This window comes from Mustelus asterias, chromosome 24 (assembly GCF_964213995.1).
Source record: "Mustelus asterias chromosome 24, sMusAst1.hap1.1, whole genome shotgun sequence".
NCBI lineage: Eukaryota > Metazoa > Chordata > Chondrichthyes > Carcharhiniformes > Triakidae > Mustelus > Mustelus asterias.
Window position 1 is genome coordinate 998,164 of NC_135824.1, and position 24,132 is coordinate 1,022,295.

Sequence of the window (24,132 nt, forward strand, 5' to 3'; positions counted from 1 at the left end):
GGACGGGAATGTTATCCAGCACACCATAACGGAGTGAAAAAAATAAAAGCATTGTTGTCAGCGAATGCACACCCGCAGCATCAGCTCTTCAAACAGACACATCATGTAATCCAAATGTGTAGTTCCATAAATCATATGCAAGTATGTAGAAAAGCAGAACAGTGAGCATTAACTGGAGTGGATAAGCAGGACTGGGAGAGACAGCAAAGAACAGAAACGTTTAGCAAATGGGTGATTGAATCACGGCGTTTAATATAGGGAAATGTGAAATAAAACATGACAGTTCTAAAATGATTACAAAATAAAAGACATCATATTATGAGTCAGGTAAAAAAATCCCACTGTTGATTAAACATGAAAATATTGCCAGTGAGACTGAATTTCAAAATAAAATATTGCAGGGAGATCAGAAATAGGTGGAGGGCAGTGGACATTTGTCTTATAAACCAATCGGTCTGTGCGTAAAACCAGTCACCATTATAAAATAACTTTAGATGCCAAAAATAATTCAGAAAATGACTAATTAATATTTGATACGGAAGTTTAATGAATTCCAATCCTATTTAACACAAATCGCAAAATCTGCTGTTCAGTGCTGAGAAAGTGTTTTAATAAAATGAGATATTTTAATTTGCCATAGCTGATGGTTAATGCACTGAACTGTTTTTCCTTTCAAGAGGTTAAGTATCAACAGAAAATTGTAAGAGCTTTGAAATAAAATTTAGTCCAGTCTGAAGCAATTTTCCCCTGTGCGTGGCCAGCTTTTTCAGTGTGGTCTCTTTCTGCATCATTATGCATTGTTCTATGTAGCACAAGACAAACTGCAGCTCTGCAGGAACATTGGCCAGACTTAGAGGCATAAATTCTGTAAGGGTTATCAGAATTTAACTCCTTGATGTGATGGAAGATCTTCCCCTCTAATGCTAACGTAGGAACGCTATAACTAATGCTGGGGAGGATCACAGAATCCCTACAGTGCAGGAGGTCATTCAGCCCATCGCATCTGCACCAGTCACAATCCCACCCAGGCCCTATCCCTGTAACTTCACATATTTACCCCAATTCCCCTGACACTAAGGGGCAATTTAGCATGACCAATCCATCTAACCTGCACATCATTGGACTGTGGGAGGAAATGGGAGCACCTGGAAGAAACCCACGCAGACATGGGGAGAACATGCAAACTCCGCACAATGACCCAAGCTGGGAATCAAACCAGAGTCCCTGGTGCTGTGAGGCAGCAGTGCTAACCACTGTGCCACCATGCTGCCAGTAATAGATGTAACACACACACACACTGTGGACCTCCTCGATGACCATATGCTGTTCTCCCCTTTGAGTGACTTAACCTGAGGATCTAACCAGGTATTGATTTAACCCGACGATCTCCACACCTCAAGCAAGAGGCATGGTTAAAATAACACAGCAAGGAACTGAACACCCACACTATTGACATCACTGCAACACAAACCAGCCAACTAGTGTAAGTTTAGTAAAACAAAGTCATCCAACATACTGTGTAGTGACACTTGCGTTTCCACAAGTTCACAAGTTAATTATTCTTTTCACAGAGCAACTGATTCTCTAGAAATACTGCAGAATTCAAACATCCACTGAGGAAGGTTGATCTTTGACTTTCAGCTTGATTCTTTGTTTTTAAATTAAATGCTTGGATTATTTAATTGATTTTACATTTCATTCTATATTGATGTAGGATATGTCAAAGGAAATGATGTCTAAAGGGAATCAACATACAGGCCAGGGGTCAGTCAGTGAACTCATGGCCATTTCCGGTTCCAGTTGATGGTACAAGTTACCAGTGTCTCCACCAGAAAGTGTCAAACTGGGAAGAATGCAACAAAATGTCAAAAGCCAGGCCTGTGCTTGGAATGCAACCCGTCTGTCTTGGTGAACTTCTGCTCTCGGCCATGATAATGTAAAGACTCAGGGACAAGCAGAACCAAAGGGTCTGTTCCACTATTCAATTGGACAATGGCTTACCTCAGTTTTGTCGCCCTCAATATAATCACCCAAAATGATCAATCTCAGTTTTAATTTTTTTTCAAATGGTTCTGAGCGAGAGAGCTCCATTTCCCACTGAGGGAAGGAAAATCACCCTGAACTCCCAACTTCAATTAGTTCAAGATAAGGGGGGGAAGGTTCAGTGGAGATGTGCAGGGGAGATTTTTTTTTTATACAGAGGGTGGTGGGGGCCTGGAATGCATTGCCAAGTGAGGTGATTGAGGCAAATACGTTAGCGACATTTAAGACTTATCATGAACAGGTGGGAAATAGAGGAATACAGGTGGTTGGTCCAGATAGGACAACGTGATCAGCGCAGACTTGGTGGGCCAAAGGGCCTGTTCCTGTACTGTTCTTTGTTCTACTTATCCCTATTCCTGCCATCAATTTAAGTATTTTAGATCAGTATCATTTGGTGCGGCTTCCCTCCAAAGCTAATTTATCCTTCCCCAAGCGCAGTAGGTCGTGTTGGGTTCTGATCAGAGCTCTGTACAGCTATATTCCAGCTTCCCTGAGAAAGGCCAACATTCCATTAACCCTTTTTAATTTTTCTTCCTGCTCTCACATTAAGAACAGGGAAGGAGACGAGAATTCCGACAGTCTCGGAAAACATCGTTATTTTCAATATTAACACATGGAAGGCAGGCAAATGTAGGGTAGGAACGTGAAGAGAAATGACTTCTGAATTCCTCCACACAAACATCATACATCTCAGACCAGAGACATCACCAGGAAAGGAATAATGGATCAAACAGTTGAGCAGTTACACAGTAACTGCACGAATGTGGAAAAGCCCAAAATAAGCAAAGGTCGACAACCATTGCCATTAATGAATGGTACAGGCTGTTCAGATCTCAACTCAAAGTATATTGATACATTTAATTCACACTTTTTGTAAAAGTCTGAAAATAATTTTTGATTCACAATATAACTTTTGGTTAAGGTCAAATGCAGCAGAATTGAATTTTCATTTAATCACCTCAACGGTTTAGTAGAAATATATGCACGGTTACTTCAAATAATAGTACAATAACTTTTTAAAACTATTTATATATTATATACACATACACATTTTGTGCAACTCTGCAATCATTATGTACAGATACATTCCCATCTGCTTAGATTACTCCTGGCTATTTTCACAGTACAGAAAGATTCACTATAATATAGAAAGGCCATTTTAACAGGAACAAGTCATTTAAGGGAATCAAGACTGCTGCTTTGTCACATGGAATAGCAAAGATCTTGTAAAGGGCAATGAATTATGGCTCTTCAGATTGTTGCAACTACAAACTGGGTTCAGTAAACAGGATATTCAACATTCTTGTAATCATTCTAAATAGGCAGTTATTTTGTTAGATAACAAAAACTCTTATTTTCTGGTAAAGTATAAAGGGCAGATCATATAGTTAAGCTCTAGTGTTGAAACGCAATAAATTTTATCACAGCTGGAGTTGCTGCTAATTTTCCTGGTCACATGCCCAACAAGTCTTGATAGGTAACTAATATTGGAGTGTCACTCTGGAAATGCACTGCACTGAACTCTATGTTGCCAAATCAGCCACGCGCAGCTCCAGTGAACTGTAGAAGAGAATGTAGGTCGCTGATGATCTGACTGAAGAAGCAGATATCTCCGAAACATCCTGGTCATCGAATTTGAACCAGCGCTGCTTCACTGCATTCTTGCAGTAGGCGGTATAGTGTCCTCCATCCAGCCCTCCATAATGGTTCTATACAAATTCAAAAATCAACAGCAATGGTTAACATGAACTATTTTAAGATGGTTAATGTTATTCAGCTGTGAGGCTGATCCGTTTCAGAGTTTAACACTTAACATGAAGGAATATTTTTAACTGTTTTGTAGATTTCATGAGATGTAGACAGATTTTGTGGTCGATTTTCACTGATATTGAAAGCAGATGGGAAGTGGCAATATAACTGGACCAGTAACCCAGAGTTCAGGAGTAAATTCGGAGACATTGAAACTCCACTACGACAGTTTTAGAATCAGCTGGAGGGAAGAGCAGCAGATACCTGGGAACACCACCACCTGCAAGCTCCCCTCCAACCCACACGCTATCCTGACTCGGAAATATCACTGTTCCTTCACTGTCACTGGGTTAAAATCCTGAAACTCCTTCCCTAACAGCACTGTGGGTGTACCTACACCTCAGGGACTGCAGCAGTTCAAGGCGGCAGCTCACTACCACCGTCTCAAGGGCAACTAGGAACAGGCAATAAATGCTGGTCTAGCCAGTGACACCCACATCCCACAAATGAATAAAAGAAAATCAGTTAATAAAACAAAACTGGAATAATCAGTAATGCTGAGTATGAAATTTTAAAAACTATTTTAGGGAAGAAAGTGGTGTTTTAACCAGTCCACCCCATAGGATCCAAGTCCTGTACCAATGAGATTAATGTGCAATTGTTCTCCAAAACGAGAGTGGCAAACCAAAATTGCACAAACAACAGTGGCTCACCAACACCAGCCGAGAGCAATAACTGCCAGTCCAGTCAGCAATTACCCTTGCCCTGTGAATGAATGAATGACAAAGCTAGCTAATTAACATCTAGAAAAAAAACTCCTCACACCTGTAGTGAGACTCCAGTTACCAGGTACAAGTAACTATTTGCTTAGTAAACAGGTTAGTGCAAAACTCTTGGGTAAAGGCTCCAGGGTACGTGAAGAGGCCATTTCACTCAAGGTAGGGTCTTCCTAAAAAGTGTCCCATGTCTTAAAAACTCTTCCAGCTGATTTGGTCTCATTCTTTTATAATACCATTGAGAAATAGACCAGCTAGCATCCTCCAACAAATCCCTGCACAATGTCATAGACCATTAATTAGTAATGTTCAAAATAGTTTGTGACAATTCAATCCCAGTCAACTTTATCTTCTGATTATAGATTCTTCTTTTCATATTTAGAATGGAAACTGGCCATGTAACTATGTGGCACTAAGTACACGCTTGCAGAGGCAGCTGTGTTAGATCTCCTCTCTCCAAATCTACAATGTAGAGAAACTCCTCTGCTCAGACTAACTCCATCTGCTCTTCAATGTATAGATCATTTAAATTCAAAGTATACTAAATAAGCACAGAACAATGATTTTAAAACAGGATGTGGATAATGTCCAAGTGGCCCTAATTTCTAATCCTGTTTTGCCCGAAGACCATACCTGGTCTCTATTTCCCTTCTCCAACTCCACAGGAGAAAGACTGACTATAATAATGGGTCTCAGATCAGCTCACGTGCCAATGGTGAACTTCTAATTCCTTTACCTGGACACATCATTTCTAATTTATTTCACGATGACCACATTTTATTTACCTTCTGACATTTAAACACTGCTCTAATTCCAGCTACCTTTTCTATTTAATTGCAAAAATGCCAACCCAATAGCCATGGGTCTTCGATATCTTCCCGTGAAAGTGCTGGAATGTGTTACCTCAAAATGCTGCTAAAACAGAACACTGCAATATTTCATTTCCACCTTTTACCACTTCCCTGGAGTGGATAAGAAAGGTATTCACGACTCAATCCTGGACTCTGCCAATGCAGGGGTGCAAGAAGGCAGCTCACCATCACCTTCTCAAGGGCAGTTAGGGATGGATAATAAATGCTGGCCCAGCCAGCGATGCCCACATCCCATTAGTGAATAAAGTAAAAACCTGGAAACTTATCCAACGTGTAATACTGGTCTCATCAGATGCCAACAACCATAGGCAGCTTTATTTTAAAATATTGAAGTAGAGAAGACTGTGCCCAATAATTTGGAAAAACCATTGACATTAAGGGGGCGGAATTCATCCCAACACATTCAATTACCCACAGAGCAGATTGGACACAGGTTTCTAATATTTTTACAGTAATTTATCTGAAATTTGCAACACAATTCCTAATGGCTACTTAACCATGACTGAAGAAAATTACTAAGCGGTGATAATTTAGTTACTTACCGACACAGCAAATAAATTGTATCTTTTCACATTGTTCCTGGGACCAATTATGTAGTTGGTCAGATCCAGATTCTCCAATGGAAAGTCAACATTTGTCTGTAACTTCTGTTTCCATCTTCCTTCATAAGAGAATCTGTGAGAACAAAAAAAATCAACCACAGAGAAAGTGTTATATACAGAACAGGACAGTACATAGCAGGGCAAGCAAATGAGTACAATGGGGACTTGTGCTGTGTTTATACCTCTTGCTGCGGTCAGAGGGGGCAAGAGAAGCAAGCAACAGCTCTTGGATTCTTACTGCAGCCTTTTGATTTAAATATAGATAAAGAAAAATCAACAAAGCACAATCCTCCCACCTGAAGTTAAATTCATGCTACAGGTACATGTCCAATAGCTCAGTCACTCAGCGCGAGCAGCCTCCAGCTACGCTGTCAAAGCCCCAGCCCTCTCCAGACAATCACAAGTGTACTTTCCAGCTTGAACAGTAATCAGGAGAACCTTTTGACCGAATTCTCCACAACCCACCCACCCTCTGTATGAGGAGACAGAGGCTAAGTGCTCTCAAAAAGCCAGAGTGAAAGGTTGGCAAAGGAAAAACATGATGTGGAGGTGCCGGCGTTGGACTGGGGTAAACACAGTAACAAGTTTAACAACACCAGGTTAAAGTCCAACAGGTTTATTTGGTAGCAAAAGCCACACAAGCTTTCGGAGCTCCAAGCCCCTTCTTCAGGTGACTCACCTGAAGAAGGGGCTTGGAGCTCCGAAAGCTGGTGTGGCTTTTGCTACCAAATAAACCTGTTGGACTTTAACCTGGTGTTGTTAACCTTCTTCAAGGAAAAACACACAGACCCGCCTGGAACACAGTGCAATTTGTTATGAGTCACAGCTATCATCTTATTAAAAAAGAACCACACCGTTTTAGATGCACCAATAGGATAGGTGGCAGTTTCCAGATCTCTAACTTCTTTGTAGCATCCCTGTGTGTCTTGCAGTTGCTGCAGTGAAATCGGTTATTGTCTGTTAGCTTTTCCTCTTTGGAAAAGGATTTGAGGCAGTCCTTCAAAAGAAAACATTAAGATTCTATTAAAATTAGAAAGCTGCTACAAGTTTTAGATTTTTGATGGAAAAAAACTTCTAACCGTTTTTTAAAAAATTGATTGGAATTACGATCAACACATTCCCTGCCCAGGGTGAACACTAGGGTAAAGGGGCAGAAGGACAAATACCCTCTCCTCAGAGCACCACAAACTCTCCATCACATGTGCTCTGGGTGCACTAACCCCACTTAGAACAACTATTCCTCAATGTTCATTTGATTCAAATCCACATTAATGTCTAACAATTGGGAAACAAGAGAAAAAATAGACAAAAATGTCTAAAGTTCAAAATGACTGCTCCAGAAATACTCCATGGAATGCTCCATAAAGGCTTTCAGTAAAGTGTTAGAAGCAAATCACTGCGGATGCTGGAATCTGAAAACAAGAGAAAATGCTGGAAAATCTCAGCAGGTCTGGCAGCATCTGTAAGGAGAGAAAAGAGCTGACGTTGAGTCCAGACAACCCTTTGTTTTTGACACGTCAGCTCCTTTCTCTCCTCACAGATGCTGCCAGACCTGCTGAGATTTTCCAGCATTTTCTCTTTTGGTTTCGGTAAAGTGTTTTCTTTTACCAGCAACTTCCTCCCTTATCCACTTTAAAATGTTGATTCCATATTCCAGGTTAAACTACAGCACACTACTGAGAGTGTGCCACAGTGCCAGAGGTGCTGTTTCTCAGACCACAGATATTAAACCGAGGCACCACCTTCCTGCTCTGGTAATACGAAGAATCCTATAGCTCTCATCAAAAACAGGGAGCTCTGAGTTTCTCAGCCAACACTTGCCAGTTATTAAACAAACCCTCTCGTCATTCACATCATTGCGATTTGTGGGATCTTTGTTCATGCTTTCCTACACAACAATGACAACCCTTCAAAATTAATCCATTTATTGCAAAAGTGTGATGGGATGCTCCAAGGATAAGGATGCTATGTCTTTTAGTTAAATCATGTGTCAGCAGGTTATCAGATTCTGGGACATGACAACTCCGCTCCAATTCTCCCAGATTTTCACTTGCAACAGGAATTGCTGGGTGGCAACTTAGAGGAGGAACTCTGGCCCTTATTCCCAGACACAGAAACTTGATTATACCAAGATCATGGAACTCTCAGAATCTGGGAATTACAAACTCAGTTCCTTACCTTGTGGAGTAATAGGAAACAGTTCACCCAAAATGCAAGTCACACTCATTAGAAGCAGCACAGGTGCTTCTAGAGGTCTGGATGGAGTGGGAGAAGGGAAGAGCGCACAGCACAGCTACATTTTCTAATGACTCCAACATTAATACAAGCTCAAGCATGCTATATGCCTAACCTCTTGGCCAGTGAGTAATGCACTGGGGCCGGGGTTGAGGCCTGTAAAGCATGAACGTGGAAAAATAAAGTTCCATCCCAGAGAGAGTTTTCTTCCTCCTGCCCTGACGGTGGATTGTGCAAAGTTCAATTCCACAGTACCCTCCCTTCCATCTAAAGATCTGACAAAATGGTTCTCCGTGACTTACATTCCAAAAAGTGCGCGATGGCAGGCAATTCAACCATGGAAGCAGCACAGTTCAGCCTGATCATACAATAAGAAACTGCCAATCGCCCCCAAATGAGCAACATAAAATTTGAACACAGTGTGAATAAACATAATCTATAAAATTCATGTAAACTTTTTACCTGCAAAGAACATTTGCTAGAAGACGGAAGGGGCAGAGACAAATACATAAAGGCTTCAAATGTTCGAGACCTTTTATGACAAGTCAGACACTGCACTGTTGACTTGAACTGGCCTTGGAACAATGCCACAATAATGGACTCATTGAGATGTTTGTGCTTCTGCCAAGCTAGTTCTGCTGCTCTCGTGTCATCCAAGTTATCACAGTTTTCCTCCTTGTATCTCTTCCGGTCAGCCTGAGAGAAATTAGAAAGTGAGAATAATTAGTATGTCACATTTGTTATATATTAGATATGAAAATAAGTGAGAACCATAAGACCATAAGACCATAAGACATAGGAGCGGAAGTAAGGCCATTCGGCCCATCGAGTCCACTCCACCATTCAATCATGGTTGATTTCAACTCCATTTACCCGCTCTCTCCCCATAGCCCTTAATTCCTCGAGAAATCAAGAATTTATCAATTTCTGTCTTGAAGACGCTCAACGTCTCGGCCTCCACAGCCCTCTGTGGCAATGAATTCCACAGACCCACCACTCTCTGGCTGAAGAAATTTCTCCTCATCTCTGTTCTAAAGTGACTCCCTTTTATTCTAAGGCTGTGCCCCCGCGTCCTAGTCTCCCCTGTTAATGGAAACAACTTCCCTACGTCCATCCTATCTAAGCCGTTCATTATCTTGTAAGTTTCTATCAGATCTCCCCTCAACCTCCTAAACTCCAATGAATATAATCCCACGATCCTCAGACGTTCACCGTATGTCAGGCCTACCATTCCTGGGATCATCCGTGTGAATCTCCGCTGGACCCGCTCCAGTGCCAGTATGTCCTTCCTGAGGTGTGGGGCCCAAAATTGCTCACAGTACTCCAAATGGGGCCTAACCAGTGCTTTATAAAGCCTCAGAAGTACATCCCTGCTTTTGTATTCCAAGCCTCTTGAGATAAATGACAACATTACATTTGCTTTCTTAATTACGGACTCAACCTGCAAGTTTACCTTTAGAGAATCCTGGACTAGGACTCCCAAGTCCCTTTGCACTTTAGCATTATGAATTTTGTCACCGTTTAGAAAATAGTCCATGCCTCTATTCTTTTTTCCAAAGTGTACAACCTCGCACTTGCCCACGTTGAATTTCATCAGCCACTTCTTGGACCACTCTCCTAAACTGTCTAAATCTTTCTGCAGCCTCCCCACCTCCTCAATACTACCTGCCCCTCCACCTATCTTTGTATCATCGGCAAACTTGGCCAGAATGCTCCCAGTCCCGTCATCTAGATCGTTAATATATAAAGAGAACAGCTGTGGCCCCAACACTGAACCCTGCGGGACACCACTTGTCACCGGTTGCCATTCTGAGAAAGAACCTTTTATCCCAACTCTCTGCCTTCTGTCTGACAGCCAATCGTCAATCCATGTTAGTACCTTGCCTCGAATACCATGGGCCCTTATTTTACTCAGCAGTCTCCCGTGAGGCACCTTGTCAAAGGCCTTTTGGAAGTCAAGATAGATAACATCCCACAGATAGAACACAGTGCCTCTACATTGTAACGGGGCAGCGGACTTTACAAATCGTGCACATCTAATCCTAAAGCTGTAAAGACAACATTCAACAGGGCAAGAGTACGCCAGAATCCAAAATGTACTCAATTTGGGCTAGTTTCAGACTAACAGCGCTTAATCCTGCACATTAAGCTGATCAAAAAACTGCCAAATTGAATATTCACCAACAACGTTTGACCAGTGGAAACAGAGGTTAGGAATATGTTACCATAGTGACAATGGAAGCTGGGTTTCGTTTTATCATCTTCCAATGAACATCCCAAAATGCATTGTATTCATTTGCAAAAAGAGCAGAATCATACAGTCCAATGCAACTTGTTTATTGTTTTTGGGATGTGAGCGTCACTGGACAGGCTGACCGTCCCAAATTGAGAAGGTGATGGTGAGCTGCCTTCTTGAACTGCTGCAATCCCAGAGTTGTAGGCAGACCCATAGTGCTGTTAGGAAGGGAGTTCTAGGATTTTGACCTAGCAACAGTGAAGAAATGGTCAGAATGTTGCGTGGGTTGGAGAGAACTTGCAGGTGGCAGTGTATCTGCTGCCCTTGCCCTTTGAAATGGTAACGGTTGTGGGTTTGGAAGGTGCTGCCTAAGGAGCCTTGGTGAGTTGCTGCGGAGCATCTCGTGGATGGTACACACTACTGCCAGTGTGTGTTGGTGGTGAAGGGAGTGAATATTTAAGTTGGGAATGAGGTATTGATTAAGGGGACTACTTTTTCCTGGACAGTGCGAGTGTTGTTTGAGCTGTACTCATCCAGGTAAGTGGGGAGTATTTAATCACACTCTTGACTTGTGCCTTATAGATGGTGGACAAAATGTGGGGAGTCAGGAGGTGAGTTACTCTTGGTAGAACTCCCAGCCTCTGATCTGCTCTCGTGGCTGACCAACATAACTAAACTTCAGTAAATCGCAGCAATTCCACTAGTCTACAGCCAAGTTCACTTGAAGCTGCAACCATCTTTAGAAACAAGAAAATAATTTATTGATCCAGTAGAAAAGGCTTTTCATCTGTGCATATTTGGTAAGTTGACATAGCTGAGAGCACACAGTGCTGTTCCTCCCATGTTACTGTCTCTTTGCTTCTACTCCAATTCACAACTTTGACACTAGTCTCTGTACTCACTGATAAGGAAAGAAAATACCAATAAAATTATGTCTTCTGTTTCTTTGGGGATATGACAAGATACCAAGAACAGAAAGGCAACAGTATGTTGTAGTTAACACGCAACTGCAGCGTAAACATAGCTGGGAGCCAACATTAGATTGGAACATAGGAGGAGCCAATCCTTGCACAATTTCATTCTGTTCCCAGCTGGATCTTCATCGATTTATATATTTAACCTTAGTGGGAAGTTCAAACTTCTAAACTTGTGTAAACATTGTTAAAGAGATCATTTTGTTTAAGAGACCATTGTTTAAGGTGAGGGGGAGAGATACAAAAGGGTCCAGAGGGGCAATTTTTTCACAGAGGGTGGTGAGTGTCTGGAACAAGCTGCCAGAGGTAGTAGTAGAGGTGGGTACAATTTTGTATTTTAAAAAGCATTTAGACAGTTACATGGGTAAAATGGTAGAGGGATATGGGCCATATGCGGGCATTTGGGGCAAGCTTAGGGGTTTAAAAAAAGGGCGGCATGGACAAGTTGGGCCGAAGGGTCTGTTTCCATGCTGTGAACCTCGATGACTCTGAGACACTTGTCAAAAAGCTGGGGAGACTTCTGTAATGATATTAGCGAATTAGAAATGGAGACAACTCTTTGATATATTGCTGTGCGTCACTTCATCCAAAGACACATCCCAGCTCCCTGTAAAAAAAACAGGATTAAACAATTCCCGAGGCGCAGAATTCTGCTCTGTATCAGGATTTTACCACATTCTCCAAATTGCCTCAAATATTTTCATTTATTGCAATAATATCAGAGCATGCAGAGAGCTCTTACTTTGTTAAGGTCTTCATGGAGTCCATCCATTAAAAATAGAAGCAGTTCCTGGGAATCTTGCTGCACATACCCTGCAAATGTGTCATTAATTTTTCCAATGCGTCCCTTAAAGTCCCTCGGACTGATGCATTTATATTGACCTGACCACAGGGTCTTCATTATCACACCAAACTCTTCAGCCACATCGCCTTTATGACCAAGAATGTTCGACCTATCAAAACAAATTAGAAATTGAAATTTTTCACACTAAACAACTGCGTACAATGTCTAGTAAAGCAGAGGGGGCATTAACATCTAGGAAGGGATGGAGGGAGCATCAACATTCAGTCTAGTTACAATCAACATTTTAAAGCTCTGATGAGTTCACTGTGAATTAACTCAGATTCAGCATTTGAGTATTGTTGATTCTGCAATTCAGAACAGTCTGGGACCTTCACAACCACAATGTGTAATCAAGCTTAAAGTTTAGTTGTGCCAGGCCAGGTTTTTCACTGCCTTCCTTCAGTTGTTTCAGACAGCTGCAGACACACAGTATTTCTCAGGAATAAGGTTGTGTGGTACCTTCTAGATTGATACACAGCTCCAGAGTCGCGCAACTTAGCCAGAACACTGGGTGTGATGTATACATTGAACTCCCTCAATGGGTTGGAATGTGACAGTGTGGGGTACGAATTATTAATGTGGCCAACAGGTGTGGATCTTGGTCTCATCTTTTGCACGAGATGTTAAACTAAAACCCTGCTCTCTCTCAGATAGCAGTTATTCTGATGAGCAGAGGAGATATTCCCAGTGATGTGGTCAATAGTTACCCCTCAATCAACATCACTTTTTAAAAAACAGATGTTTTCGTTATCATCCTGTTGTTTGTGGGAGATAGCTGTGTACAAATTGGCTGCTGCATTTCCCACATTAGAAATCTCTAGACTTCAGGAGTAATTCACTGACTATAAAGCACTTTAGTCACAGAGAGCTACTAATAAATGCAAGACTTTTTTCTTTCATCAGATTGTGACCTTAACCAGGAGTGATATTTTTTACCTGTTAATATCTTGTTGGTAGTAATTTTTATTGAAGTACTCTGCCAGATGGGGAGTGTTGCATAAACACTGCAAAACGGAATTCATATAGCAGGTGTTGCCAAGGTTTCTCAGGCCAGTCAGTGCTCGTCCCATCCCTCCGTATACAGGATTCAAGTTTCGGATTTGAGAAGCAGAGGGGCTGGAAATTTCGGTTTTGCTGTAGCCAAGTGGCCTGTAAAAGACGCAAAACAGAAGTCCTTTCGATTTAGGACGAGGAACAGTAAGTTTCTAATTTTAGGATTATCCAAGTCCTCAATTATAACCATTAATTTGTAATGTACATATTATTTACTGTCTGAAATTACGTAAATTAGAGTGAAGAAAGGCTCTGATTTTATAAACGTTTTACTGGGGAACTTGTTTTTAATTGTTCAGTTATGTTTTTCAAGATTATCTCCATGATACAGATGGCTATAATTAACACATTACATTACGATGTCATTAGAAAAGTGAATGCTAGCTACAGCCTTTGTAATACAAGATAATCTTGCAGGGTTCCTGCGTATTTTGCATTTGGGAGGAATGGTAAACTGGGGGGTGAGAATGGGCAAATAAGTTTACCTCAGCCAAGTATGGGTTCTCTGGATGTCAGGTCCAGTGTGGCAATAACAAAGACTTGGGAACAGGTTACTGGCCCAAGATGGGAACAGAACATTAGTAAATAATATCTTAATTTTTACAAGAGATAATTAATGATTTGAGTATGTCAATAATCACACAGTAGCTAAATGACTTTGAAAGCAGTTAAAAGAACCTACTTGGTTTCCCGATTGACTCTGGGCACTAGTTTTGTTGTTACTTTGCTTTGTTCATCTTGAACTGCTTGGGCAATGTCCGGTGAGGAGAATGACCGTTTTAACTTGGGAACATCAACATCTGCTGCGCTTTGTGCTTTGGCTTTATGAGCTGGAGGGGTGGCAGGAGGTGTAATCGACGGGACCATTTCAGGTGGATACATGTGAACAGTGTTGGTTGGTGAATGATAGTAACGGTAGGTCCCAGTCACCACATCAAGAAACTAGAAAGGAGCAAATACAAGGTGAAAGCTCCACTTAAATGATTAGATTTTTATTGTTTTTCTACTGTAAAACCAAAAAGGAGGCAATCTGCAGTGAAACTTATTCTATTAAAAGATATTATCTTGCTTGATTGTGAAAAAGTTGGAAAAACCTGTCTAAAAGTTATTTATTTTCTCAAAGCTGTGTGTTGTAGATGACAGAAATAACTGCCCTTGTACAAGAAAAAGGAGTACCCGCAGAGTTTCACAGTGCCAGCTTGGATTGGCACTGTTTCTTCGTTGCAATGTTAATCTTGCTGCAATTACAAAATAAGCACTCTGCCAGAGACAAAGGATATTGGTCCAATAAACTGCTGCACAGCTGCGGTTATAATTCCACACACTGAATTCTTCAGCCAGCTGTGCTACTTTCAGCAAAAAGGAATAAACAAACAAGTGGAAAGCATCAACTGGAACAGTGCCTTGTCGAAAACAGATACCTTGGTCATTGTGCCTGTGACAGAGTAATTCACGGACCGACAGGTGAGGGAAAATGTGATTCTTGTTTCCTGAAAAGATGCAGAATCTTTCCAGAGTTTGGCTGAAAAAATGTAAATGAATCCCCTGGGGAAAACACCTGTTTTTTTGTCAAAAATTACAAATGGTCACTGTACCTTCATCCAACCTGGTGGTAAGCCTGGGACCGAGCGGCCCATTTCCTCACTCCTTGCTCTGATTAATGTATCGCGATGTTCCTATATATAAAAAAAATGAAGTTTCATTTAAAGGTTTTGTGCAGATAGTCGAAAGAAAAATATTCACGTGCATAAAACTCTTTTCATGAGATGTGCACACAGATATAAACCGCACAGATATAAACCGCACAGATATAAACCGCACAGATATAAACCGCAGTTCCAAAAATATAAGTAAGAAATCAGCACCGTTTCAGATAGTGAAACCCAGAATCCAATCAAAGGAATTTACATATTGCTAGTTGATGCACACAGCGAAGGCTTGGAGTGAGGAATAACTGGGATGGGCGCACAGACTGCATTCTGTCCCCATTCCATTGTCTGTATTCTGTCCTTTCATTTTAATTTGTTCACAATCATAAATCGAAAACAAAATCGCAAATTCAATCCTCATGCTAGTGCCTGTGTGACCTAATGACATGTGGACAGCTTAGCCTTTGCAAGGACAATAGGGAATGGCCAACATAGGCTGGCCTAGCCAACAATACTCATCCTATGAACGAATAGAAAAACAATCAAGGTTGAGGACTCCCAGAGTCACTCCTTTCTACCCCTTCCAATCTTTATCACTGTGCTGCCAATGGGTGACAACACACCCAAGAATAGTGCTGGAGGAATGTGGGACATTGGCTGAAAGATAAACAATCTTTGAATATGACTATTATCAGGTTGCTGCTTAACTAGTCTGAGAGACAGCTTCCCAAATTTGGAGGACACACCTCATGTTATCGAGGAGGATTTTGTAGTTAACTGGGATGGGTGCACCAGTCATATCCAAAATGTAAAAGTTTAAAAGATAAATGACTATTGGTAAAAGAAAATCAAATTCAACCCCGAGGATTTTTTGAATATGTTCTTTCATCTTCCTTGAAGATGTGTTCTCTGACCTCCCATTTTCCTGCCACCCATGACCAATTTCATTGCTGTGTCTAAACAAGCCATTATAAATTAGTTAATTGCAATATATGACCTTTGTGAAATCCAGAGCACACTCTGAAAACTTGTTATTCCATAATGACCACCCCGTTTATGTTACAACTTTTATAGAAATTAAAGCAGTAATTCCTATTGGGGTTCTATTGGTGAATGGAACCATTTAGTCTAATCCCATTTCCCCACTCTTTCCCTTCTTATAGAATCATAGATTCTTATAGAAACTTCAAGGGAAGAGGATGAAAAGATTCTTCCTGACTGGTCAAGTATCCTTTTCTCTTCCACCTGTCATTATCTTACTGGTCTTCTTTAAATGTAATGTTGCCAGTGATGTACCTGTTTCTCTGCGCTTGTGTCACTGCCCTCTGGCTCAGAGACAGATTGTTCACCACTGCTTTTCCTCAGGTCTACTTGATCGCTTACTTGGCTTTCAATTTTGCCCTTTTTTTCTGGTGATGGCTTTTCTTGGTCTGCTAGTCTTTTTCTTTCTGCTTCTTCTTTCCGCTGTCGGTCTTCACGTTCCTGCATTTTCTGTTCCTCATTTTCTCTGCGCTCTCTCTCTTGCTCTGCTTTTATTTTAAGCTCTTTTTCTTCCTCCTCTTGCTGTTCAATTTCTCTGCGCTCTTGTTCTTCCCTTTCTCTCTCCAGTCTCTCCTTCTCTTGCCTCTGTTCTTCCTGCCTTCTTTCACGCTGTTCTTTCTCCATCCTGGCCTTCTCGCTAATGAGTGCTGCTTCAGCATGGATCTGGTTTCTCTCTTCATCCGTGAGTGATTTCTGTGCTTCCATCGGTGGTTTTGTTGAACGATCTGGAATCACTGGTCCATTGCGAATGGATTGATCATCAGCACCAACAACCTCTATTTTAGGTTGAGGCCGATCTGGCAGTTTCATTGAAGGTTTTTTTGTTCGATCGACCTGTTCAAACACAAAAGCAGAATTGTCTTTGGGGTAATTCAGGACCGTACAAAGATACTCATTAAAAATAGCAATCAGACATCGGCTATTCAACACACGTACGTTAGAGGTACAGAGTGAAAGAGAACGTGACGAGGCCACCAATATGTGCAAGACTGATTTATTCAGCAGCTTTCACATCTACAAGATACCCCAAAGTGCTCTTTTCAGCCAATGGAGTTCTTCCAAATAAAAGCAAAATACTGGATACAGGAAATCTGAAATAAAAACGGAAAATGTTGAACAAACCCAGCAGGTCTGGCAGCATCTGTGGAGAAAAAAAGCAGAGTTAACATTGAGAGTTGTATGACTCTACTTCAGAGTTCTGAAGAGTCATACAGACCCAAACGTTAACACTAGAGTACTTTCAAAGCATGGCTACTGCTGAAATGTAGAAAAATAAGTAGCTAACTTGCTCATAGCAGGTTTCCAAAAACCACAACATTATAATCATCAGAGAATGTGTTGTTCTTCTTTGGAATGATGTCTTGGGATCTTGCATCCACGAGGGAGTAGATGGTACCTCCCTTTAATCTATCATCCGAAAAATGACACTTGCAGCAATCCCTCAGTAATGCAGTCTTAATTTTTGGGCCCAAGTACTGGAGTAAGCCTTAAACCCAGAATATTGTAATTCGAGAGACAAGTGTGCAACGCACAAACTAAGCTATATCTGACACTAAACTGCAATTTTATCAAACAGAATAGCTAGACAACAATAGCTGCAATTGTCGACATAGCTTCAAACGTAAATTGTTCAAAGACTATTTTATGAAAGACTATTTCCTCGGGTGGATGGAGCTATTACAAGGGGGCATAACTATAGGGTTCGTGGTGGGAGATACAGGAAGGATATCAGAGGTAGGTTCTTCACGCAGAGAGTGGTTGGGGTGTGGAATGGACTGCCTGCAGTGATAGTGGAGTCAGACACTTTAGGAACATTTAAGCGGTTATTGGATAGGCACATGGAGCACACCAGGATGATGGGGAGTGGGATAGCTTGATCTTGGTTTCAGATAAAGCTCGGCACAACATCGTGGGCCGAAGGGCCTGTTCTGTGCTGTACTGTTCTATGTTCTATAAAACTGCAGATACTGTTGTCAGAAATAAGAAAAATGAACGACACAAATCATTCACTGATTGCTTCTGCCTACCTAACTTGTTTGCACCTAAGCAAAAGCGAAAGAACAAGTCAATAACAGAAGCCAGGGTGGGGATGGTCTGTGATGTGGGAATGTTTGGTGGCCAGGGGCATAGGGTAACTGAGGGAGAAGAGAGAAGGAATTTTATTAATCTAATTGTAATGGAGTTACCGTATCAATTTTAAATAGCTCAAAAATATACATTTAATGTCCTACTGTTTTGCAATCATAAAAGATATTCACATATTCAATAGTCACAAAAATGGATGGTTTGAATTTTGTGCTTTTACAAGTGATTTTATTGAACCTTGCTTCAAGAGCCAATGAGAGAATATAATTATCTCCCTTTGACATTCATTAGTAATATCATCGCTGACTCCCCCACCATCAACATCCTGGGGGTTAGCATTGACCAGAAACAGAACTGGACTAGCCATATAAATGCTGTGGCTACAAGAGCAGGTCAAAGGCTGGGAATCCTGCAGCGAGTAACTCAGCCGATTCTCAAAATATCCACAAGACACAAGTCAGGAGTGTGATGAAGTACTCTCCACTTGCCTGGATGAATGCAGTTCTGACACTCAAGAAGCTCGAGAGCACCCAGGATAAAGCAGCCATTTAACTGGCACCCTATCCACCAACTTCAACATTCACCCCCTACACCACCAACTCTCAGCGACAGCAGTGTCTACCATATACAAAATGCAACTCGCCAAGGCTCCTTTGACAGCACCTTCCAAACCTGTGCATTGCCCCCTAAATTCCCCCGCAAGTCGTGTACTATCTTGGCCTGGAACAAGATCACCATTTCTTCACTGTCACCTTCTCAAAGGTAATTAAGGATGGGCAATAAATGCTGGTGTTGCGAGAAAGATATTAGCGAGAAGAATGGTGCTCCCAGAATACAAAGGGATGAGGGAGGCGTTGGCCAAGGTAGACTGGGAGCAAAAACTTTATGGTGGAACAATGGAGGAACAGTGGAGGACTTTCAAAGTGATCTTTCACAGTCTTCAGCAAAAGTATATACCAGTGATAAGGAAGGACTGTAGAAAAAGAGATAATCAGCCATGGATATCTAAGGAAATAAAGGAGGGTATCAAATTGAAAGAAAATGCATACAAAGTGGCAAAGATTAGTGGGAAACTAGAGTATTGGGAAATCTTTAAAGGTCAACAGAAAGCTACAAAAAAACTGTAAAGAAAAGTAAGATGGATTATGAGAGTAAACTAGCTCAGAATATAAAAACAGATAGTAAAAGTTTCTACAAATATATAAAACAAAAGAGTGGCTAAAGTAAACATTGCTCCTTTAGAGGATGAAAAGGGGGATGTAATAACTGGAAATGAGAAAATGGCTGAGGCATTGAACAGGTATTTTGTGTTGGTCTTCACAGTGGGAGACACAAACAACATGCCAAAAATTGATGACAGGAAGGCTATGGCAGGTGAGAACCGAGAAACTATCATTATCATGAAAGGTAGTGTTGGGCAAGTTAATGGGGCTAAAGGTAGACAAGTTTCCTGGTCCTGATGGAATGCATCCCAGGGTACTAAAAGAGATGGTGGGGGAAATAGCAAATGCACTCGTGGCAATTTACCAAAATTTGCTGGACTCTGGGATGGTTCCCACAGATTGGAAAACAGCAAATGTAACGCCACTGTTTAAAAAAGGAGGTGGACAAAAGGCGGGTAACTATAGGCCGGTTAGATTAACTTCTGTAGTAGGGAAAATGCTTGAATCTATCAAGGAAGAAATAGCAAGACATCTGGATATAAATTGTCGCATTGGTAAGATGCAGCATGGGTTCATGAAGGGCAGGTCATGTTTGACTAATTTGGTGGAATTCTTTGAGAACATTACATGTGCAGTGGACAATGGGGAACCTGTGGATTTGGTAGTCTGGATTTCCAGAAGGCATTTGACAAGATGCCACGCCAAAGACTGCTACATAAAATAAAGGTGCACGGTGTTACGGGTAATGTATTAGCATGGATAGAGCATTGGTTAACTAATAGAAAGCAACGAGTGGGGGTAAATGGGTGTTTTTCTGGTTGACGATCAGTGACTAGTGGTGTGCCTCAGGGATCAGTGTTGGGACCGGAATTGTTTACGATTTACATAGATGATTTGGAGTTGGGGACCAAGTGTTAGTGTGTCAAAATTCACAGATGACACTAAAATGGGTGGCAGAGCAAAGTGTGCAGAGGATGCTGAAAGTCTGCAAAGGGATATGGATAGTCTAAATGAGTGGGCAAGTGTCTGGCAGATGGAGTACAATGTTGGCGGATGTGAGGTCATCCATTTGGTAGAAATAACAGCAAAATGGACTATTATTTAAATAGTAAAAAATTGCAGCCTGCTGCTGTGCAGAGCGACCTGGGTGTCCTTGTGCAAGAATCACAAGGAGTTGGTTTGCAGGTGCAACAGGTAATTAAGGCGGCAAATGGAATTTTGTCCTTCATTGCTAGAGGGGTGGAGTTTAAAAACAGCGAAGTTATGTTGCAGCTGTATAAGGTGCTGGTGGGGCCACACCTGGAGTACTGTGTACAGTTTTGGTCTCCTTACTTGAGAAAGGATATACTGGCACTGGAAGGGGTGCAGAGGAAATTCACTAGGTTGATTCCGGAGTTGAGACGGTTGGCTTATGAGGTGAAACTGAGTAGACTGGGGCTATACTCATTGGAATTCAGAAGAATGAGGGGAGATCTTATAGAAACATATAAGATTATGAAGGGAATAGATAAGATAGATGCAAGGAAGTTGTTTCCACTGGCAGGTGAAACTAGAACTAGGGGGCATAGCCTCAAAATAAGGGGAGCAGATTTAGGACTGGGTTGAGGAGGAACCTCTTCACACAAAGGGTTGTGAAACTGTGGAATTCCCTGCCCAGTGAAGCAGTTGAGGCTACCTCATTGAATGTTTTTAAGGCAAGGATAGATAAATTTTTGAACAGTAAAGGAATTAAGGGGGCGGCACGGTAGCACAGTGGTTAGCACTACATAGAACATAACAGGCCCTTCGGCCCTTGATGTTGCGCCGACCAGTGAAACCAATCTAAAGCCCCTCTAATCTACACTATTCCAATATCATCCATATGTTTATCCAATAACCATTTGAATGCTCTTACTGTTGACGAGTCCACTACTGCTGCAGGCAGGGCATTCCACGCCCTTACTACTCTCAGAGTAAAGAACCTACCTCTAACATCTGTCCTATATCTCTCACCCCTCAATTTAAAGCTATGTCCCCTCATGTTAGCCATCACCATCCGAGGAAAAAGGCTCTCACTATCCACCCTATCTAATCCTCTGATCCTCTTGTATGCCTCTTTTAAGTCACCTCTTAACCTTCTTCTCTCTAATGAAAACAACCTCAAGCCCCTCAGCCTTTCCTCATAAGACCTTCCCACCATACCAGGCAACATTCTGGTAAATCTCCTCTGCACCCTTTCCAACACTTCCACATCTTTCCTATAATGCGGCGACCAGAACTGTACGCAATACTCCAAATGCGGCCGCACCAGAGTTTTGTACAGTTGCAGCATGACCTCCTGGCTCCGAAACTCAATCCCTCTACCAATAAAAGCTAACACACCGTGCGCCTTCTTAACAACCCTATCAACCTGGGTGCCAACTTTCAGGGATCTATGCACATGGACACCCAGATCCCTCTGTTCATCCACACTACCAAGTATCTTACCATTAGCCCAGTACTCTGTATTCCTGTTACTCCTTCCAAAGTGAATCACCTCACACTTTTCCGCATTAAACTCCATTTGCCACCTCTCAGCCCAGCTCTGCAGCTTATCTATGTCCCTCTGTAACCTGCCACTTCCCTCCGCACTGTCTACAACTCCACCGACTTTAGTGTCATCCGCAAATTTACTAATCCATCCTTCTACGCCCTCATCCAGGTCATTAATAAAAATGACAAACAGCAGTGGCCCCAAAACAGACCTTTGTGGTACACCACTAGTAACTGAACTCCAGGATGAACATTTCCCATCAACCACCACCCTCTGTTTTCTTACAGCTAGCCAATTCCTGATCCAAACCACTAAATCACCCTCAATCCCAGGTGTCCGTATTTTCTGCAAAAGCTTACCATGGGGAACCTTATCAAACGCTTTGCTGAAATCCACATACACCACATCAACCGCTTTACCATCATCCACCCTCTTTGGTCACCTTCTCAAAGAACTCAATAAGGTTTGTGAGGCATGACCTACCCTTCACAAAACCGTGCTGACTATCCCTAATCAAATTATTCCTTTCTAGGTGATTATAAATCCTATCTCTTATAACCCTTTCCAAAACTTTGCCCACAACAGAAGTAACGCTCACCGGTCTATAATTACCAGGGTTATCCCTCCTCCCCTTCTTGAACAAGGGGACAACATTTGCTATCCTCCAGTCTTCTGGCACTGTTCCTGTAGACAATGACGACACAAAGATCAAAGCCAAAGGCTCTGCAATCTCCTCTCTAGCCTCCCAGAGAATCCTAGGATAAATCCCATCCGGCCCAGGGGACTTATCTATTTTTACCCTTTCCAGAATTGCTAACACCTCCTCCTTATGAACCTCAATCCCGTCCAGTCCAACAGCCTGCATCTCAGTACTCCCCTCGACAACACTGTCCCTCTCCTGTGTGAATACCGACAAAAAATATTCATTTAGTGCCTCACCTATCTCTTCAGACTCCACACACAACTTCCCACTCCTGTCCTTGACTGGCCCTAATCTTACCCTAGTCATTCTTTTACTCCTGACATACCTATAGAAAGCTTTAGGGTTTTCCTTGATCCTACCTGCCAAAGACTTCTCATGTCCCCTCCTGGCTCCTCTTAGCTCTCTCTTTAGGTCCTTCCTGGCTAACTTGTAACTCTCAAGCGCCCTAACTGAGCCTTCACGTCTCATCTTAACATAAGTCTCCTTCTTCCTCTTCACAAGAGATTCAACCTCCTTAGTAAACCACGGTTCCCTCACACGTCTGCTTCCTCCCTGCCTGACAGGTACATATTTATCAAGGACGCGTAGTAGCTGTTCCTTGAACAAGTTCCACATTACAATTCTGCCCATCCCCTGCAGTTTCCTTCCTCAACCTATGCCAGCTAAATCTCGCCTAATCGCATCATAATTTCCTTCCCCCCAGCTATAACTCTTGCCCTTCGGTATATACCTCTCCTTTTCCATTGCTCAGGTAAACATAATCGAATTGTGGTCACTGTCACCAAAGTGCTCACCTATCTCCAAATCTAACACCTGGCCTGGTTCATTACCCAGTACCAAATCCAATGTGGCCTCGCCTCTTATTGGTCCATCTACGTACTGTGTCAGGAAGCCTTCCTGCACACATTGGACAAAAACTGACCCCTCCAAAGTACTCGAACTATAGCTTTTCCAGTCAATATTTGTAAAGTTAAAGTCCCCCAGAACAACTACCCTGTTACTTTCGCTCCTATCCAGAATCATCTTAGCAATTTTTTCCTCTGCATCTCTGGAACTTTTCGGAGGTCGATAAAAAACTCCCAACAGGGTGACATCTCCTTTCCTGTTTCTAACCTCAGCCCAAACTACCTCAGTAGACAAGTCCTCATCAAATGTCTTTTCTGCCACCGTAATACTGTCCTTGACTAACAATGCCACACCTCCCCCTAAAGCACTGCTGCTTCACAGCTCCAGGGACCTGGGTTCGAGTCCCGGCTCAGGTCGCTGTCTGTGTGGAGTTTGCACATTCTCCCCATGTCTGCGTGGGTTTCCTCTGGGTGCTCCAGTTTCCTCCCACAGTCCAAAGATGTGCGGGCTAGGTTGGTTGGCCATTCTAAATTGCCCCTTAGTGTCCCGGAATGCATAGTTTAAAGGGGTTAGTGGGTAAATATGTAGGGATATGTGGATAGGGCGTGGGTGGGATTGTGGATGGTGCAGACTCGATGGGCTGAATGGCCTCTTTCTGCACTATAGGATTCTATGATTCTCTGATAAGGGTTATGATGAGTGGGCGGGTAAATGGAGTTGAGTCCACGCAAAGATCAGCCATGATCTTA

At 42.1% G+C, this 24,132-nt stretch overlaps 1 protein-coding gene across 6 annotated transcripts in view; it reads right to left on the reverse strand.

Annotated features, from left to right (window-relative positions):
- Nucleotides 1-230: 230 nt before the first annotated feature.
- The window catches only part of usp8 (ubiquitin specific peptidase 8), a 66,312-nt gene continuing 42,410 nt past the window's right edge, over nt 231-24,132 (reverse strand). For all 6 annotated transcript variants that reach the window (XM_078241115.1, XM_078241113.1, XM_078241114.1 and 3 more), the window contains exons 11-19: nt 16,330-16,908; nt 14,980-15,060; nt 14,067-14,326; nt 13,268-13,480; nt 12,230-12,440; nt 8,740-8,973; nt 6,897-7,039; nt 5,983-6,115; nt 231-3,752 (exon numbers count right to left, since the gene is read on the reverse strand). In XM_078241115.1, coding sequence (XP_078097241.1) covers nt 3,567-3,752; nt 5,983-6,115; nt 6,897-7,039; nt 8,740-8,973; nt 12,230-12,440; nt 13,268-13,480; nt 14,067-14,326; nt 14,980-15,060; nt 16,330-16,908 — 2,040 coding nt within the window. In that variant the 3' untranslated portion in view covers nt 231-3,566. The remainder of the gene's footprint in view (nt 3,753-5,982; nt 6,116-6,896; nt 7,040-8,739; nt 8,974-12,229; nt 12,441-13,267; nt 13,481-14,066; nt 14,327-14,979; nt 15,061-16,329; nt 16,909-24,132) is intronic.